Below are 21,317 nucleotides of genomic sequence, written 5' to 3'. Positions count from 1 at the left end.
CTGGGATATACCTATCCTTAAGGTTATTTGCAGCATGATGTATAGAAGTCTGAGGGCAAACCAAGCTTTGTGTCCTTACCCAGAAACACACCATCCTGGACATCTGCTCTGTGCAGATCACTTGAACACTCCCCCTCTAAATATAACACAGGTTTTTGGACTTCAGGTGCTCCAATGCCTGGTCAATTCAAGATTGCTTTAAATGTGCTCAATGATGCCATTAAGTCTTTGGTCCAGAAAATTGCAAGAGTTCAAAAAACCACAAGTAAACAGAAGAAATGTAGCTCTTATGAAGACTAGTTACATAGGCYCAGATTAGCATCCTTTCTGCAGCATGACAGCAAAATAAGTAAAGCACAGAGCTGGCATTTGATTAAAAAAAGATTTAAAGCAAAAAAAAAACAAAAAAMCCCACACCTTTCCAGTTTACATGAATGCACTCCATAACAGAAAGGGCCTGAGGACATCCACATGCTCCTACTGAGCATGACTGCAGAGATAATGACTCTTTAGAATCAGACAGACATATAATAAGAGATTTACAGTAAGACAGTGTAATTCCTGCAGTTATTCCTATGCACTGTGTTACATTCTTCTTACAGGGATACAAATGTCCCACAATATAAAGAAAAGACGTCAGAGCACAGTAAATGGTTTCTTCAACCCATTTATCAATATGTTCACACATCAACGCATGCTGAACTCTGGGAGTCAGCATCACCAACAATAAATACAGGTTAAACCAACCACAACATATCTAGTTGTTCTAGGAAAAGTATAACTATGAGTATATCTTACTGGTGTGCCTGTACCATCCTATTGTCATGCTCTGGAGCAAGCAGGAAAGCCACATCATTAAAACTTAATTCTCTCTAAGGACCACAGAAGTGAAAGAAAACTGACCAAGAACAACAGCATGGCTCTAACATTATTCAGGAAAGTGCGAGGAAGCTTTAATCCTTTTGGTGCAGTATAGCACAATGCACTTTTTTTTTTTTTTAACTTCTTCAAAAGAGTTGAGCACTGATGGAGTATTACAAAAGACAGAAGAAAAATTAACTACAGTTTTTTGCTCCCAAATTTAGCCTTTTCTGTTCTCATAATTATCTGCAGCGTGCCATTTATACCTTACCTGCATTAGAGGATTTTCTGACATTAATAATCATTTCATCTTCATCACAATTCTGTAAAACAATTCACGATCAGAAAAGAAAAGGCTCCCAGAAAAATACATGGCCAAAACAGACAACACTAAGTCTGTTCAGCTGCCCTCTCACCAGCAGGCTTTTCAAATCTTCCAGAATTCATAGTTTCAGTTCAGAGATCTGGAACAGAAACTAGGATGTAGGTATAACAGTTAAAACTGTACAGATTAGCACTGCTTCACCAATGCACCAGCATTTGTCGCATTTGAACCACTATGGCCAGCAGAGACATAGAAGAAAAATGCTAAAGCCTTCCCCAGTTTCACTTCCCTAAGTGACCAAAGCCCTTCTGACAGTGCAAGTCAAGATAGGCTCAAAAGGTTATACATCAAGGAATGTTTTCTTCCTTTTACTCCAGAAAATACTGTATGCTACAGCCTGACAACCTGGAGTTTCTCCATGTCCCACAGCTGACAGACAAACCTAGAGGTGCTCTGAGGCAYCTCCCACTCTCATACCCAGAATTCACTTTTGCCTACTAGCTGATACATTATGTAGCTTTTACATGGATGCAATAGAAGACGTCCTGAAGTGTTCTCTTTTTGTGAACCTGACAGTCACATCCACACATCTCAGGACCAAGTTTGCTACTCCAATATGTCTAGCAAATTGAGGAAGTCCACAAACAAAAGGGAGAGCATCCCTGTGGAAAAGCCTTTAACCTCCACCTCTGGAACAACTCTAAGATGAAATCAGAGGTGCAACAATCTATTTAAACAGAGAATTATTTTCAGAACATATGTTAAAAGAAATACAAATTCTCTCATGGATTAGAACCTTCCTTGGGAGAAGCAGCGTTTATCACAATTCAGCCTTCTGTGACATCCCTGGGAAAGTGCAGCCAGACAGCCTCAATTTTAAAAAGATGGTGAATTAAGATCAACTTGTTCTCAGTGCAGAGAATTTTACCTCTCCAAATAATTTCTCTTCATCTAAATCCTCATCTCTATGAAAAGATTAAATAGAAGGACTTAAAAAAGATGTCTCTTTATCCTACCATACACAGCTGATTAGCTGCATTGCAAATGAGGGATGAAAACCTAGTTAAAATTAATGCAGGYGTCATACTCTTGGCACACAGGGACAGTAACTTTCTGGCAGTCCTCTCTACTCTTCAGAGGGATGCAGAGTCCAGGGACTTCTGCAGGGACTTCCTGAACCTAAGGTGCTCCTGCCTCTACACAGAAACTTGCCTATCCAATGTAGATAAAATCAGTGAGGTCTTCCAGCCCCACTGAATACTGTATCAAAGGCAAATCTTGCCTGACATCCTGTGGCGAAATAATAGGCTTATCTTTGGCTGAAATACAGTATTTTTAAAACAACGTTATTTCCAGTCACTGACAAGAGACAGGTAYGACAATACCCGGGCTCACTAGCATTGCGCACTCCAGCAAGTCAGGAATTACATAGCAACCCCTTGCAGCAAGACCAACATTAAGGCATAACCATACTCCACTCTACTCAGAGGGCAAATGTTCCAGTTGCGTGAGATCAATGGCTCCTTTCAAACAAAGACATACACAACAGCAATAAAAATCAGTGTAGATGGGCATTTGCCCTCAAGGACCACACTTATAATAGCCATCCTTCTTGGCATACCCAGAGATCAAGAATTCACAGAAAACCTCCTCACTACCTTGCAGCTATTTTTTCAGTGCCAGATCTCTGGCATATTAATGAGACAAGAGTGATGCAAAACAGGGAGAACAATTCACGGCAAAGCTAGCTCTGCCACTGGGGCTCCCTTAGCTATTAGGGATAGCTATTACCCAGCCTGATCTGGTGCACAGAAAAAGAGTGGTTCAGGATTCAGGCTTGCCTGATCCAAACCCTGCAGATGTGAACAACCAGTGCTGTGAGTTGGCACCCAGGACATGGTATCTGCTGAAGGCAATACTCCTCAGTGTTAACACAGCAGCATTGCTCTGAGCACCAGAGATCAGTGGGACACACTGCCTTTCAGTAGTCAACAGCCTCTGAGTATTTCATGGCTCTGTAACAGTCCACGCATAAGCGTGTGCCTCAAAAGTTCTTTAAAATGCAATCAAGACAGAGAAATCTGATCTGCTTAATCTGTTCACTTTTATACTATGCCTTAAAAAACAGCAGTCTTTGCCCTTAAATTCTTGATATTTCTTTTGCCTGTGGATGATGTTATTTTTCTTCTTTTATCTACTCTCATCCTTCCTTACAAAGGAAGTTAGTAGTAGCCAAGCAATTTATTAGATTGAAAACTCAGTCAACCCATCAGCTGAACAGTCTTTCATGGCTGTGTGAAGACTACTTATCATGTATGAAGAGACATGCTTATCAACTACCAATTACCTTTTCCAGATTAAGGGTTCTTCTACATTAGCATTTTAGGGCAGATCAGGAGTGCTCTTTTTAAATAAATTACCCTCACCCCAGTTTGATTTACTTTGCAGAGCAGTCTTGGAGCATGTGAACTGGATTCCTTTTGAATGAAACTAAAGCAAAATGAGATGAGGTTCCAAAACCTCATCTAAAGCGCTTCAACCATTAACAGGCATGCAGTCCACAGGACCAGACTACAGCTAATCTAAAATAGAACTTTTACTTTTTAGTAATCCAAAATAGAACTTTTAAACCATTAACCTCTGAAGGGGAACCCTGGGTTCTCCACACCGACTGTTTTGCCCTACAGACCCATGCCTATTGCACTGTGTGGCTTTCCAACCTAGGCACAGCCTCGGAAATTTGGGTCAGCTGGCACATTGTTCAATATGAAGGAAAGCAGGAGGGAGGAGTACAGCCATCCCCCAGTCAAAGACTTGGCATGTATTTGAAACTGGAACAGCTCTCAAAGGAGGTAAGTTGTAAGGAAACAAAATGGCTCAGAGGAATTATTGCCAGGTCTTTGCAATGGCTGTCATCTGTCTCCCGATATTTGTTGTTTTTCCTTCTAAACTCTAAGTCTCAATCATATGATTATAAGAAAACATTAGCTTTTACCCTAAAAGAACTGAAAATTTAAACCCTGTGGTCAAGAGAATTCAGAAAAGAAGAAAAAAGGAGACAGCATTATTAATTTTTAAAACATCTTCACTCTGTAATGTTTTCTTAATGTTTGTGATTATATGCTGCAGAAGCACATGATTCAAAAAGGTCTGTTAAAATGACTTCTAAACACTAAAATAACTAAGCAAAACATCCCTAATAAGCACAATTCACTCAGCAGAATATTTCTTGCTGCTGAGCAAAGGTATATAGCACATGCATTAGTCAAAGTCCCGTCAATCAGGTCATCTCCACTGTCCAAATACAACAAACCTGCACAAGAGACAAAATTCTGGCAAAAACTTTGAAAGATTTGATTGTGCATGGGTTTGCTTTCATGCACTTAGATATTACGTTAAGATAACTTCCTGCTTTTGTGTACCGATTTACTTAGCTATTAAACATTGCAATTAAGAATTAAGAGCCATGCTATACAGTTTTATAATTTAGGGCACTTGTTAAAGACAGCATCCTTCACACTGAATATTAAATAAGGTATAAGAACAAACTCCAACCTTTCCAGCCTATGAATCAAACATATTATTTCTGTAGAGTCAAGAGGACTCAAAGAATTAATTGCTTCTCTTCGAGTCCTAGCTCACTGATAACATTCAGATGGTGCAGAGGGCAGGGAAAGCAGGTGTACAGACCCTGCCAGAAATGCCTCAGATGTGCAAGGGGTGCTGCAATTAGAAGCAAAAGTCACTCTCTCCTCCCTCCTGGTCTCTTTGTAGCACAGACACCTCATGTGGGAAGGAAAATGGTTGCAGACAAGTGCATTGCAGGGAAGTTTTCCCTGTTAGCACAGGACTTGGGCTCGTTTATCAGGGAGGTAGGTTAACTTATGATAGGACAGCATTAAGTTCCTATCCCTTTCCCTTGGGGCTTCCCACAGCTGAGCATGGGGCAGCCCAAAATGTCTCTTACTTCCTTCCCCAATGTACACAAGGTAACCTCCAAGGGGAGCCCAAGCAAGTGAAAGTGGGACAACACCACTGCAAAGCACTCTTAGCTCATCTGGGAATAGTAACAGCACAAGGCGGYATTATCTCATTCATGCTTATTCACACCACTAGGTTTGAACAATCCATATTTTAAATTCATAACCACAAAACCACAGTCACTCCTGAGGGCAATTGTTTGGAGACTCTAGGCCAGAAAATGGATGCCCCAAGCTATTGCTTATCTCTAACAGAGGTTCAGCCACAGCATGTTGCCCTACCATGGATGTCTGGATGACTTTGCAGTAGAGGTCAAAAAAATGTAATAAAGGAGCCACAGTTTTCTGCAGAAACTTCAGTGTATCACTAATAATCTTCCCAAAATGTATCAGTGAAGGCAAAGCCTGGTCCTACCCTTCCTTCTCGCTGGCCATTTGCAATCTGCTCTTTCACGTGCTCTCAAAAGCCCTAGGACCCAAGAAGGATTTGCTTCTTACTCAGCCATGGCACAGGGTTGTTTCTTATAGTCCTGATCTAGCCTTCATTCTTTAACAAAAATCCCATTTGATATGTGTGGCTTCTCTCCCAGCTGCTTAATTTACCTTCCCAAATTTAATTTTACTGCAAGAAAATGAAAAAAGCAATTAAAGGAAAAACTATTCTCAATAACAAAATTTTATAAAGGTCTGAAGAAGTTTCGGGAGGAAATCAGGAAAAAAAGTCTACAGCAGTGAATCTGCTTAAGTTTGTGTAAATGAAGACGTTCCCCTTGACACAAGTGTAGTAAATCTGCAAATACAAATGAGAAAAATATGGAAATAGAACAGTCTGTTACATTGCAGCTTCATTAATATTTCAAGTCTCTCTTGCTCCAGTGCTCTGTGCAAGAAGAGAAGGAAAAAGCCCTTCACAAAATAAAAGCGAACAAGGTACAGCAGCACCATCTCAGTCTGTCTCTAGAGAATGTTCCAAATCTGCTTGGGAAGACTGTCTGCTTTTCATAAAAGTTGCTACAGATCCTATATAGTTGATTTTAATGTACTATATGGGAAGTGGTCTTGCTCTCAAGGATGAGAGGAGTAAATCAGTGAATCAGCTACATGAGCCCATAATTACAGCAACAGGAGTGAGAGTAAGGCTAGGCCTTYGGACCACACTGAACTCTCTCTACTATACTCTAGCAGATATTTTCAGAGTTGAAGATCATCCACATTCTTTCTTTTCTTTTTTTTTTTTTTTTCTTAGGAACTTACTTCATTGAAATGGATTCTGCAGTAGCACCAGTGGCCCCCACTCAGAAACTTGACATAAACATGCTTGGGTGGTTTCTAAACTAGCACATCCACAATGTGCATCAAGAAACACAAGAGCCAAAACCCTAGCCCCTAGAGTTGAGGCTTTGTGGAGCTTAGGGCCACAACCACTCATATGTCCAGTGATTAATGGGGGTATGGGGAAGGAGGCTATATGACTTAATCATTTATGCTAGGCACTGAACAGCACACAACAGAAGAATAGCTACTTTTCTAAAGACCTACTAAAACCTTTATTTTAGAGTCTGCACCAGAACTTTCTCAGATTCAAGTAACACAGTCTTCCCACTATGTCTGGAATACAAAGAAGCAAGAAGAACTGGGGAAAAATTGTCTTCAGCCATGCAAAGCCATGCAGCTGCATAGCTGGTAAATTAGATACAGAAGTGTTTTGCCTTTGCAACTTAGCCAGGTACTTTCAGGTGCTGAGCCCAAGATACATGTAATGGCATTTCAGATAGCCCTGGGAATACACTAACAGGGGAGTTCAGCTTCTGCCTAGAATAATTTTGTACTTCACCATTAATTACTTGAATGAGTCGAACATTTCAAGTAGGTACTTGCTGATCAGAAAAACTAACAATCTTCATCAGTCAGCACTCAGGAAAATTTTCACATGCAAAACTTAGAGGTTCTRTCAGCCTGCTGAGGACAGCAAATTCTCCCCAGCAGAAGGAGCAAGCACCTAAGTCAGGCAGAGCTTATTTTCCAGTGATTATCAAACAGCTTTTGTTAAAAGACTGTCCCCAAACCAGTGAAAGAAACTCCCTTCCCTTCTCTTTATTAGTTCTCCCTGTGAGACAGGAAATCTGACAGATGGGGTCACCTTCTTAGAAACAATGCAGGCTTTTCAGTCCGCAGTCACACTTGATGTCATACGCATTCCTGGAAACCTTTAATTCCATGCAGATCTCTTAAATCCACTGCCTTCACTCCCTAAATCATGCATGTTTTGGAGATACTAGCTGTCTCCTGTCCCATGCTAGAACAACACACAGCATCACAGTGTTCAGATCAGGAACTGCGGATCCTGGATATAATACACTAAGGTGGAAGGAAATGGCAAGTACTGGCCTCCTTCACTAATGCCTGCAGTCAGAGCTATCCATACACACCTGAGAACAGAGCTGAGCCCAGCTCAATATTCTGAGCTTCTTGTTGTAGACTCCTCCACTTGTTCATCCCTGTTTCAGGTAACTTCCTCCCATGCATCAGCCTAGGGCTTTACAGTTACATTAAAACTAGAAGACTCTGAGGAAAACATGAAAAGTTCTACAGCCTATTTGTAGCATAAGAGTTTTTCGGGCCATCGAAATGCAGTCATTCTGAAACATGTCAATCCAGATGTTTAAGGAGGGATTTGACATTCGTGAAAAATCACAGGTCCCAAATCACCCTGAATTAGTTTATTTCTAATTAAGACATTGCAAAACAACAACAAAAAAGTTATGTACCTTTTGATATCAGGTATTTGTTGTTCTTGTTTTAATAACAGAAACCCATTCCTACTACGCAAAGCCAAACTTTTGCTGTCACATGCCCTTTTTGTAGCTCTTTACATATACAAGACAAACCGGACAAAGCAGATGAAGGAAAAGACGTTTTTCTGCATAAAACAGTTAAAGATCTACTTATTTATTCCAGAACTATCTTGCCTCTACTTTCAGCTGTTTAGTCTTCCTCTCTTCCAGAAATTCGCATTTATCCTATCTAGCTAAGAGAGGCCAGGTGCATGGCATATTAAAGAGACAATATGCCTACTGCCTGCAGCAGTCATATCCACTTCTGCCAACAATAGATCTACCTCATATACAGTAAGATGTTTTTCAGCACTTTTGTGGAATGGGAAGATTTCCCTGCAGCTTCAGAATATGATCATGTTTTAAAAACAAATTTAGAACATCAATAGAGGCTGTGCAAGATCCAGCCATCCTTCCTCAGAGACAAACTTCCATTTGTTAATATTAATGGAAGGTTCCTTGAGTGATGAAGCCTTATCAATAAAGCATGTACATATGTGGTTACCTCTGTATGTCAAGACACATTTTGACCTCCAAACATTTTGATTCCTAAAAAAATATTTGCAAGTTTTTGAACCTTCCACATGCCTCAGCTCTGTTTTAAGAGAGATTATTTCCTTTCGTTACAACAGAAAGGAAGATCAAATCCCATTTGCTTCTGGCCAAAGCAGGAAATGGAATGGAAATAACTAACAGAAAGCTCAGGACCTGCTCATGCATAAAAAAACCTCCATTCTCTTCACCTGGATCACGACTCAACCTTAACTAACTCCACTTGCATGCCAAGGATAGCATTCCTAAACAAACACAAATTCAGCTGGGGAATTAGTTGAGAGAAGTATACCAACTGCTCATCCCTAATGCCCTGACCACTCATATGCAAATACTCTCACTCAGATGAAAGGTGAGGCTTARTTTGTTTTCCTCAGATCCCTTTCCAAACAGTATCAGTTAAGTAGGAAAGCTCCTTTTATACTGGCAGAAGAAAATCCATCCATCCTAGAGTCATACTTGTAAAATTGCAGCACTTTAAATTCAGTCCTTAGCTTATGATGGCATAGCTTTCCAATATAGACAGGCTCTAAGTGATTCATCTAGAAAGACAAATACTATTTTTGACATTCATGTCTTATGAATTATTAACTGGTTTTCTGCATCTAGATAGATTTTGCATGAAAAGGAATTTTTGGCAGCTACCTTGAGGGCTGAAAGTTGTACAGACTGAAAAAGAACTCAGGAAAATTACCTAGAAATATTAATGGACATATTGGCTGGTGCTCTATAAAAGAGTAAGTCCTGTTAATCTATGGAAAGTCATAAAAGTAGGTACCAAGAAGAGTTTTCAGGAGAGTTTTCTTTCTAGGAAAAAGAATTTCTCTCTTTTGGAACATGTTTTGTCATCACATGATTTTGTTGTGGTAGTGCTTCTCCTCACAGAAGCAGCAGAGAAATGATGTTCAATGCTTGCATATATTTTAAACTGGAAAATAAGTGAAGTGGGTCGTCAATGCTACTGCACAACAGTAAGTGAATCTGTTAATAAAAAGTGAAAACACTACTGAAATGAGCAATATTTCAAAATGTTTAGCTAAATTATTTTCACATTTAAAGAGCTTTAGCAGCCAGTAAGAAGAACTTAGGCAATCCAAATTAAACTGGATGTATGTGTACGAACATTTGTGTGTGTGTATGTGTCAAAAAAATCAAACTGACACACAGAAAAAGATGAAAGAGGCAGAGGAGGGTGTAAACATTTTAGCACTGTGTGGTGTAAACAGCTTTTCTGCCAGGAGAGTAGGGGAAAAAAAGGGAATAAAGCAAACAATTTATTCTATTTTAAAACATCTGCTTACAAAGGATTCAGCATAATATGCCAATTTGAGAGAGCGATTACAAATCCAAGGGAGCTATGACCAAAACACAGCCCAGTGGAAATCACATCAATACAATGCCAGCTGTTTTGTGGACAATGCATTCAGCTCRTGATGCCTGTCCATATACACCCAGTAAAAGTGGACTCACTTCACCAGCCACCCTGGAGTGACATGCCCATCAGCTGGGCCGGTGGTACCATTTCTCACTCTTTCAGGAGGCCCCTGACATCAGCTCAATTCACCCTTAACAGGCCAGCACTAGCCAGGCTAGGCAACTGCTGTCTGCAACACCTCCCCTTGGGTCAAGTAACACTCTTCCTGGGCAGCAGGGACAGAAGGCAAGCACAAACCTCCACCCCTCTGTGTGATGGCAGCAAAGCAAGGTACAACAGCCAGGCCCACTTAAGTCCATGTAAAGGGATTTTTTCTTTCTCTCTGTGAAAATTATACAGTCATATGCCATTCCATAGCATCTCCATCAGGGGCGTGTCAGCATCATCACTACGACATCAACTATGGCTCAGTGGGACAAATCCATGAACCACCTTATCTAGGATTGCCACAGTGGTTGCCATTTTTAGCCAGATTAAAGTTATGAGGAACATTAAGTGGCCCTTGTTATTTTTTATTTTCTCCCATGCTGCATGTGCTTACTTTCACTCATGGGAATGTAAACATATGAGGATACTTTTAATAGGTTTGAGGGCATTTTGGTGTCATTTTGAAGACTGATTTGTTATGGGCACCAGTGATCCATAAGATCTGGAGTTGAGCAAGATCCTGACGGAGAGCTATGTCAGCATCATATACAAATCAGAGCTATATCACAAAGCTAAAGACACACACCTTCACCAATGCCTGTTTTTCCAACATGTTCATAAACCCCCACAGCATCTTTAGGTAATTTATGCCAGTGTTTAACCCTGCAGGTTTTGCCCAAACTTTGGGGGACACCTGGTCTGTGTATCCCCAAGCCTTACCTGTCAGGAAAGATCTTTCTACATGATTCATTCAAGCAGAAAATTGTTACGGTTCCATTGCTGGTCGATAGAGGATGAAGTTTCCATAAACGGAATGCTTGTGAAAAATGGTAGTATAATAAATGTGAACTTAACTCATTTTTCCCCCTTTCTTCAGGAAAAAGGAGTTATTTTTATTCCTGTCACTTTTGTGAAATCGTCTGACATCTGCTACAACCTCAGGTTTAAAAAAAACTTGGAATAGAAACAGTAGCTTTAAGTACAGAATTAGATAAGCAGTGGAAGGCTAGGTAATTCTGCTGTGGCAAAGATCATGGTAAAAATACTGAGCTTTAGCACCATTTTCTTTCCCCTGTGTATCTCCATATATATATTTAAGGGAGGATCAGCACCATCATTGTCGAACAGGGGCTGGTAAGAGGGAAGAAAATGGGGGCCTGGAGTCACAGCAGTTGCCAGAGGGAAGCACAGAGTAGGAACTTCATCTAGGACTTCGGAGGAAAGGTTCAGTTGCCTCTGGGGGTCCTACAGACCTTCGCTGAGACAAGGGCCAGGGCTCCCCGATCAGCACGTTTTCTGCTGAGCACTGGCCATGCATGCTGTCTCTTCATCTCTCCTCACAGAGCTGCAACAGCTCCCAATAGCCTGCAATATGGGTTTTCTGTGCTTTCCCTCCTGGTGGGCTTTTCAAGCCAAAGGCTACACCACCAGGTCATGACTGTCCGTGTTCGAGCTCCTCCAGCCTCCTTCCCCCATAAGGAAAGAGGAAGACCACCCAGCACCTCTGTCACATTTGCACTCCAGAGCAAGGTAAAGCTACTGAATCTTCTGCCCAGTAACCTCTGCAGAGTCCGCTTCTGTTAAACCTGTTTATGCTGCTTCAGCATTTTTTGTGAAATACCATTAGCATGCTAGGCCCAAGGGCACATTTAAATCTTAAATACACTGTTGTGCATGAATGACCAAGAGCAGATTTTCTTGCTGTGTAATACTTCCAGTGGAGATGACAGTTGAGATATAAAATAAGATTCTGATGCAGGTTGTGTTTTGAGCGTAACATTCTTTATTTTTTGTCTCCACAGATAATTGGGAGAAAAACTAGAGATGGGTGTCACCCAGTGCTCCAGCTTTGTAGATAGGGGTGGTAACTGCATATATCAGGTGAAAAGACTCTGCAGTGATGGATGCTTGAGAAATGCTCTTAAAAAAACATTATCTTTTTTGCACACAAAGCAGCAGTTCCTACAATTTGATTTGGAGGCAGGGTTAGAAACTGGAGCAGACTGTTAAAGCCATCAACAACTCAGAAGGGTTACACAATATCCAAGTAAAGGGCAATTTAGATTAAGGTCAAATCTTCACCCTTTCAATTATATAATATCAATAAAAGAACATGTGGGAATGATGCCAAATGTGAATACTGTATCTGACAACCAAGCTAAAGTGCACAAAGAGAAGGAACTTCCCTACCTGCAGTGGAAATAATCCCCTTCATAGATAAAAGAAATATCTTTTCCAAAAATAGTCTTTATTCCTGGATCAAAGGACACTCACCTCTCCTGACTGCAAAATGTACCACTGTGCACTGAGAGGGAAGAAAAAAAAAAAAACACAACAACAAAAACAACCAACATCACAAACACACACACACACCCTTGGCGGTACCACCCCTCCAAGATATGTTTTTAAACAACTAGTTTGGGCACTATCCTCAGCTGGCTCCACTCTGCCATCCCTGAAGAGCCACAACACCTTGCAAACAGCTCTTTTTCCACTTTCCCCCATCTGCTCAGCAGCTTCCACCCTCACAGGAGGAGGGGGATCATCCAGTCCAACGTAAGCAACACAAAGCACAGCAGCCACCCTAGGAAAAATATGGCATTGGACAAATTCCCAAACTAACTCACCTACCTTGTGGCAATACATGTGTACCAACTACTGTTTGGGGGATGAGGGCAAAAGAAAATAAAGAAAGAAACAGGCAGAACTGGTGTGAGCTCCAGTTCCAGTCGGAGTCAGTGGACAGAGATAGGTGCTTTCACCAGAGAAGCGAGCAGGCCCATTAGGTTTTTGTTCTTGTTTCCCAGTACAGTAGGGAGGCAGCATGAGGCTCCTAAGACCACAGTCAGGACAGCCAGGCTTTAGTTATAGCTTCACAGTTTGACTCAGGGATCAGATTTAATGCAGTTGTTAAGAGTAAGTATTTAAATGAAACTGAACTACTGGTCTAGGTTGCTAAGCATGCACAGGTCTCACTTAAAGTTAGTGGGACAGCTAGGAACATATTCTATAATATGGGATGGATACAGATTTGGAAAATACTGGTACCACTATATCACTAGCCACATTCTTCATCAGTAAGAAGAGAATAATAATAATTGGTTAACTTTATTTTGAGAATTCAGCAAGTGTAGAAAACATGTATAAAGGAGTATTCCTTTACCCTCCTGTAAAAAGTGTAAAGAATGTAAAAAGGAATTTTATGTTCTTCTACAAATGTGTAGTGAGAACACCTGCAGAAGATCTGGCGAGGAGTCAGTGACTGGCAGAGTATGTGGTAGCAGGCCCAGCATGTGAGACTACTCACTGACCAAATTCCCATCAAGGCCAGGCAGGCGTATTTCATTTTGTCCACAACCTCTAGCTGCTTCCCRGGCAGTAACTACTCAAGGTTAGCACAGCTGAGGTAAGGAAACAGTTCTAGTAGATTTAAGGGGCCCTTAGGAGCAAGGAGTTGAGTCCCACCTGGGCATCTGACCCATGTGTCGAACTCGTACCTCCAGCAGCCTCCCATCAGCAACCCCTCATGAACCTTGAGTGTCTCTCTACACTGGTATCCAACCCTTTCTTGCCTGCCTTGTGGTCACAAAGGGCAACTTAAGAAATACTTGGCTAGATGAATGACAGTCTAGAAAAGCACTTGAACAAGAGATGAACTTCAGCCATACTTAAATTCTCACTGATTTCAATGAAATTGCTCACACTTGGGGGCTTTTCGGGATCCTGCTAATCTGCAGACACTCTTTGATGATACTTTCAAAACACTACATATGAAAATGCCCATTGTTTTCAACCTCTGCCTCATCACTAATGCACTCTTCTTGCAAATGAACCTATGTAGACAGAAAGACTTGAACCAGCGCAGAATACCTTTGAAGCCTTGAGGATTTTGAGCTACCTGGGCAATAGCATAGCACAACTGGAGCCTTATTTGTTTCTTATTAAAGACTAAGGTCATTCTTTTAATCTCTTACTGCGTACTTTACAGGTTGCCTTGCAAAAGAGGAAAGCACTCTACTTTCCATCTAAAAGGCTGGGCACGTAACAAGCTCCTGACAACACACTGGAAGTCTTCTTTAGCCGTTTCTTCCAGTAACAATCCTGTGTTTTCCATAAAAATACATATGCAGTTGACTCCTACCTTGGTTAAGACCAGTTAAATTAAATCCTGTTGTATCATAAAAGCAAAATACAAAGGTAGAAAATAAATTGAATTCTAGGCTTTGAGTCAAATCATTCCATTCACACTGCTATTTAAATGTCAGTCACTGGTTCCCTAGGGAATCCCAGCCATGGCTATTCCCAAGGTTTTTGTTCACTTCTTTCCCTATAGAATCACTGCTTTGTGAAAGCTTAGTTTTGACCCTGCCTCACAAATGCCATATTATGCAATGAATGTAGCCACATGGAAACAAAGCTCATGCTATTTCAAAACAACTCTTTCCAAATGCCAATTTCCAAATTGGACTGTCAAATCCGTACCACTCAAAGCCATTCAAGTGTTCTTAAAACTACACACAAACCTGCAGAAATAGTTCCCAACTTCCCCTGACTTCTATAAACTCCAAAGTACTTCTTCTGAACTTGATGGTGCTGCACCAAGGTAAAGCCATTAGTGTTTTTTCTGAATGGCAACGGGTGAATGCTCCACTCTAGAAGAAGCAAAGTTTCCTCCTGCTTTTCAATGCCTTATTGCTATCGCTGCTGGTACAAGGAATTGACAGGCTTGAACTTCCTGTTCTGCAACAACTTTTAGTTAAAAAGAGAACGGCAGCACTTAATACTGCCAGAAATCTTTATTTTTTAACTGGAATTGTAGTTTGTAATAATATTACATACTGATAATCATRAAGTCTGCATGTATAAGGCATACTAATGTTACAAGAATAATAGCATTAACAATAGAAATTAAACCAAGGTCTGCAGAAGGCTAAACTGGGCTAAAAGACACAGCAACCTCAGAAATAACTTGAAATTGTTCCCAGTATAATTCCTGGCTATGTTATGACAGACCAGTTGGAGTTCTAATGTGAATAAGAACCAAGGGAACAACTCAGAATTTTTAAAACTTTGAATCAGTTGTTTGGTCTTATCCAAAAAGCTTCACTTACTGGCACTATCAATCCACATTCCACCTAGGGATTAATCCCCAGTCATGAAGATCACTCCCTAGAGTACGGTCAGCAGGACTGAGCCCTTGATTCCTCACTCATACTGAAAGCAAGCCAATGAGCAGGCCAGTCTTGCAACCCTACTTGTAAGTCATTTTCATACATGAATGTGTCTTCATGGCCTGCACACAAATAACCTGTGAAAGTCAAGGCTGGGCCCAAAAATCCTATGTCATCTGATGCTGGGCTGCTAAGTTTGGCCTCAGAACCTTATAGTTTTGGTTCCAATCAGTTAAACTCTCCCTCCTTCCAAAGGACAGTACTGCTGCCAGGATGAATCCTGGTAGTCAGTGCGAGATGTCATCTAAAGGATAGACCAGTACACACACATCTTTTACACTATGCTCTCTCCAGAAAAGACTGGAGGCATACTTATTCTCCTTTATCATAAATTATTGAGTAGCTGATATTAAAAAGTGAACTTCAGTTTGCCTGCTTCTTAAACATGGCTGACACAGGCACTGCAATTCTTATTTTAGGTACCAGAACTCAATGCAGCAATGATGATTCCTTGGCTTCTAACAGCACTAGAGAGCACAGGGAGAAATAATGAACAAAGTAGCAGCAGCTGGATGCTGCAGTATGGACCCAGGTGCCCTAACTGCACCTTACAGCACATGTCATGAGCATGGCAGGTTTCTGTGAAGGGCATTTAACCAACGATGTGGCACAGGGTGAAATGAAAGGTGAGGCACAATGTCATCGGATGCATGCAAGCGCCCACACAGGACCTGACATATCCCCTTGCGCTCATGGTCATAAGGGCTGTTGGTGTAACTACATGGCAGGGAGAACTGTGATTTCTGCTCATCCTTGTATTAGGGATTTTTCTTTCAGGCACATTCTTGCCCCAGTCCAACAGTAGAAGAGATGGATGAGAAAGCGAGAAGTACAGATATTGAAGTGTAACCTACAGCCCATTTACGATGACCTAGACTGTTACCTGAGGAAGCTTACAGTAAAGACTAATAGGAAATAACTGGTATTTTTGTACTAATTTTGCAAACACACTCTGGGCTCAGTCTCAAATCTCTGAATCCGAAGGAATTCCCCCGACTTCTGTGAAACCATTTTAGACTTATCCCCAAAGCACATTGAGTCAGAGTCCGATTCAGAAATTGCACCTTTATGAACTATCACATATAGGATTTTGTTTTATGAAACACATCACAGAGCCTGGTGAAACCTCCACCCTGACCCTCCTGCAATAACAAACAGTGCCTAAAGCAACATGAACAAACATCATTAGTCAGATTTTGGCTGTACTTGGGGGGTGGGGGGGAGGGAGGGGGGTTGTCACATTTACTGCTGATTTACAAAGCCAGTCTAAGCCCTCAGTACGGAAGGGCCAAGGCCCAAGTGGGGTATCTGCCCAGCAGCCACCCACTGCTGCAAGGTTCCCTCACACCAGCGCAGCCCCTGGGGCTCCCACACCTCTGCATAAGGGAGCAAGGGGGAGAGTCTGGGGGGGGGGGAAGCTGCGGATCTGCACACCCTCACACCATGCACACTCATGTACCACACGCACCCATGCACCCCCATGCATGCTTGTGCACTCATACACCATGCATACCCATGCATCCTGCACCCCCATGCCTGGCCATGCACACCTGTGCACACTCATGCACACCCATGCATACTCATGTGCACCCACACATCTCCATGCATACCTGTGCACACCCATGCATACCCACATTCTGCACACCCACACACTCCCAAGCACATCCATGCACCCTGCACACCCACATACCCACACACACCCATGCATACCCATACAATGTCCATGCACCCCACAGCCCCTGCACAGCCATGCACATCCACACACCATGCACACTCACGCATACCCACGCACACCCGTGCTCACCCACACACTGTCCACACACCCTGCACAGCCACACACCATGCACTCACATATACCCCCACACACCCACGCTCACCCATGCATACCCACGCGCTGTCCACGCACCCTGCACACCCACGCTCACCCATGCATACCCACGTACTGTCCACGCACCCTGCACAGCCACGCACATCCATGCACCACGCACACTCATGCATACCCACACATACCCGTGCTCACGCACCCCCAAGCCTATCCACGCATGCTGCCCAGCCAGGCATCACGCACCCGCAGCCAACCGCGCACCCCACGCACCCGCGTGGCGGGCGCGCGCGCTACGGGGTACCTGGGTCGCCTTGTGGAACTGCTTCTTCAGCCCGGCCACCGACATGGCGAGGGCGGCGCGCTGCGGCCGGGCCGGGCCGAGCCCAGCCCAGCCCAGCCGAGCCCAGCCGCGGTGCGGTGCGGTGCGGTGCGGTGCGGTGCGCGAAGCCCTCGCGCGCCGCCGCAGCTGCCCGCTACCGCCGCGCGCCCGCAGAGCCTCTCTGGCAGCGGTCGCGGTGCGGGGCGCCGTGACGTCAGGGCCGGCCGCGCGCCCTTTTAAAGGGCGAGCTCCGCCCCCCCCGCCCGCCCCGCGCCCCTCCCCCAGCGCGGGGCTGACGCCGCCGCGTTGCGGGGGCCGGGGCGGCCGTTGGGGCGGCGACCCGCGGGGCGGCCGGGCCGCTTGGCGTCCCGCAGCTCGCGTGTCCTTTCTGCCCCTTCGCAGTGTCCCCGTGACGTGCCGCGACCCGAATCTGTAGCCTGCCCGCTCCGACCTGCTGCTGCGGGCACTAGCCTGGAGCTAAAACTGCCCATCCGCATAAAACAAGTGTCGAAAGCGTTGGTCTTTTCTCCCAGAAACTGGGGAGAAAAACCAACCAAGAGTATCCCTCTGCTCATCGCAGAGTGGGGGAAAAAGCCGTATAAAAAGCCTTGCTGCGGGCACCGCCTTCTGGCCTAGTCCCAGGTCCACACAGGGCGGAAGAAGCACCTTCATTCACCTTGTTGATGTCGTTTTAAGGGTTGAAAAGTGAGACCCATCTGGAGTTTCCAGGTCAGGACGGGGAGTTTCTAGTGCAGGCCATGGTGCGTGTAACGGAAAACTCACGTTGTGCTTAGTCTTGGGGAAGGGCTCTATAGCCTGCAAGTGAGAGGGAGGAGATAGACCTATGAAAACTAGAAATGCTGTAATTTCATTTGTTCATGTAAAATGAACATATGGAATGGACAGTGTTTTTCTTCTGTTACCTGATAACTGAAATAAAATGGTTAAATTTCAAGATCTGGAGGTTGCCAGTGGTATTGCAGAGGAGTACTTTCCTCTTTGATAAAGATTTTGTATGATAAATGAGTAAGAGACTAAATAAGAGACAGTGTGAGCCTATAAAAGGTCCACCACATGCAGTATTTAGGTGATAAACTGGCAATACGGAGCCTCATTTTCAAAGGTTTTATGTCCCTGCAGCTCACACTGAATGTGTTTTGGAATTACTAGTCCGCTGCCCATCTAAAAAACAGCCCAAACAGTAGCTGCATGCCCTGACGCGCTTTATGGTAGTGGTTGTGCACACATGGATTCTCACAGCCCAATCTAACACTTCTAATTGTGCTCACACCCTCTTTTTTTAGAGCATCTGTATTCCTGTGAGCTGAATATTATAGCAAGATTTATGTATGTCAGCGTCAATGGAGTTACAACTGCTTTGACTAAATTAAATTGTGGCACCTGTCAGCCACAGAAAAAGAACTTATTTTATATCTGCTCTTCAGTCCAGTATATCATTCACTTGTGACTTCTTTTCTTGGAGCAATCTACATGAATAATGCTTGGAATCTGCTTCAAGGAGATTATTTGTGTTTTTAATAAACCATTGTAAACAATAACAAATGATGTTTGTTTATAATGTACGCTCTCACATTTTGTAAAATATGTATATTTTTGGACTATACATATACCACACACACATAAATTTAATAGGCTAAGCACTTCATTTTATTTCTTAGGCCAAATAAAAATTCTAACAATAAATAAAGAACAAAGAGCATGTCATTGTTGCATATCCAAGCAATAACAAAATGCACTAAGTACCTTTGTAGTTGCAATCCCAGTCCTCCTTCATGTATATACATTACAATTTCTAGCTGTTAATCACTCTTGTTCTTATATAACATAAGGTTCATTCTGTAAGTTTAGAACTGCATGCTACTTCTAGCAAAGTTTATTAGTATATATATATAWAATACATAATATATAATAATTTATATGATATATTTGTATGTATTATCATTATCTGATGATTTTAACATAAAAAAATCTTTATTAACTTAAACCTGTTGTGCAAGTACAGTGGGAAGTAACATATAGGAGATATCCCATATGTGTCAGAAATAATTGCTACTTTGATTCATGAAGAGTTGTAATATGGTCTTGTAAATACTGATAGTTTGATAATGATTGTACAAGAGGCACTTTTATTAATCTGCATGATAATATCCTTCCAAAGAATTTAGAATACCAGGATTCTTCTCTATTCCACCAGTTGCCCAATCATGAACTAACAAACTATTCCTTAACTACTTTCTTCATTTTTTAAAAGAAATCGAAAAAGCAAACAAGCAAAAAACAGCCTTACCCCTCCCCCTAAAATCCCCTACTGGATCCTCAATGCAACAATTAATTCAGAGTAGTTTGTATATTAAGATCCTGATTCAAGATGTCTGTTTTTCAGAAACATTAGCAAATGAACATAATCAGAGTTATTAGGATAGAACACTTCTGAAAACTATACCTTGACTTAGACTGCATTTAGACTGCATTGCTCAGTAAAATGTGGTGGAAGAGTCCTTTGTGGCTATCTAGATCATAATACAAATTCTTTATATTATTGTAACAATTTGCACCCTGGTACAGTGTTAATCTAAAGTTTGATAGCAGAACAAGTCTTCCACTAATTTTATGCRCCATTTAAACCTGGCTGTAAACAATATTTTCTTTTACACAGAGTCTAGGACTTATTCCTGTTCAGTTTGCACCTCAATTTCCATCTGATGCTTCTGTTACTTCATCTAAGCAAAGACAAAGTAAACATGCCTATTTGTTTTCTCGAAATCTTCATTTCATTCTCTTACAGTGATGTTTCAATCATATTTTCTGGCCATTCTTAGATTAATTCTCAAGTTTTCCCTCATATTTTACTCAAAGGAACTTATATCCATTTAGCACAGAGGGAGTCAAGGGGCAACACAGCTAGATCATCCATTGGGATTTGAGTTTTGATCTAATTTCCATTGTCTAGAGATGAAGAGGCATAGCAGAGCTCTAGAAGACCTCAGCATTTACAGATAAAAGGTTTGTTAAGGTCTTATAGATAGGTATAGAAATGTAGGGACTTTACAGCAGTAAAGTGAGATTGAGTAGCCCCAAACTGTTGTAATTCCTTTCATAAATGAGATGATTTAAAAATGTAACTCTACTGTGCATGACAGAGCTCTAAAGCCAGTAAGAACTGAATCTGCAGCAGCATTCACTAACTCCTACTGGAAAACTTCAGTCATAAGAGAAAATGCCACCAGAGCCTCCTGAGTTCTCTTTGTAAATCTCTCATCCAAATTCTGAGCAAGTTGAATATCTGTTTAAGAAACTATATGTTATTACTGTGCAAGGTGGTACAGTCTGAAGGTCATTATGTGAAATACACAGAAAAATTCTAATTAATCTCAGTAGATCCTGCAAAATTTGACCCATATGTTTTTGATACAAGCACCATTTTAGAAGGCTTTTTTTTTTAATTCAACTAGCTAATATTTTCAACAGTGCAAAGGGAAATAAGGCATAGTAAAAATCACTTAATAATCTTCCCATGAAAGAATATGCCAAAAATAGAAGAAAAACATTAGGAAAAAGTGCTTGAGCCAGAGAATTCAGAATATGATTCTCCTGGTATTCTAGCATCTTGCAAAATCCTCAGTGGAAGCAAAATGCTCTGTTCAGCACTTAGATAATACAAGCGCATTGAAAGCCTAAGGTCAGTGTCATCAAAAAGAAACCATCAGGCATTATAAATACTACTTTTTCTAAATAAGCAACTGAGAAATACCAAAATGTACTTAAAATGTTCAATCTCCATTCACTG

General features: G+C 41.9%; 1 protein-coding gene across 1 annotated transcript in view; it reads right to left on the bottom strand.

The window, feature by feature from the left end:
• The window catches only part of SH3GL2 (SH3 domain containing GRB2 like 2, endophilin A1), a 95,781-nt gene extending 78,232 nt beyond the window's left edge, over positions 1-17,549 (bottom strand). The window contains exon 1 of the mRNA XM_026073570.1: positions 17,492-17,549. Within this exon, the coding sequence (XP_025929355.1) occupies positions 17,492-17,536 (45 nt within the window). The 5' untranslated portion in view covers positions 17,537-17,549. The remainder of the gene's footprint in view (positions 1-17,491) is intronic.
• Between the last annotated feature and the right edge of the window lie 3,768 nt (positions 17,550-21,317).

Source organism: Apteryx rowi, unplaced genomic scaffold (genome assembly GCF_003343035.1).
Source record: "Apteryx rowi isolate R43461 unplaced genomic scaffold, aptRow1 scaffold_37, whole genome shotgun sequence".
Classification (NCBI taxonomy): Eukaryota; Metazoa; Chordata; class Aves; order Apterygiformes; family Apterygidae; genus Apteryx; species Apteryx rowi.
The sequence above is the reverse complement of the archived record's forward strand: the minus strand, read 5'-3'. Positions and strand labels throughout refer to the sequence as shown.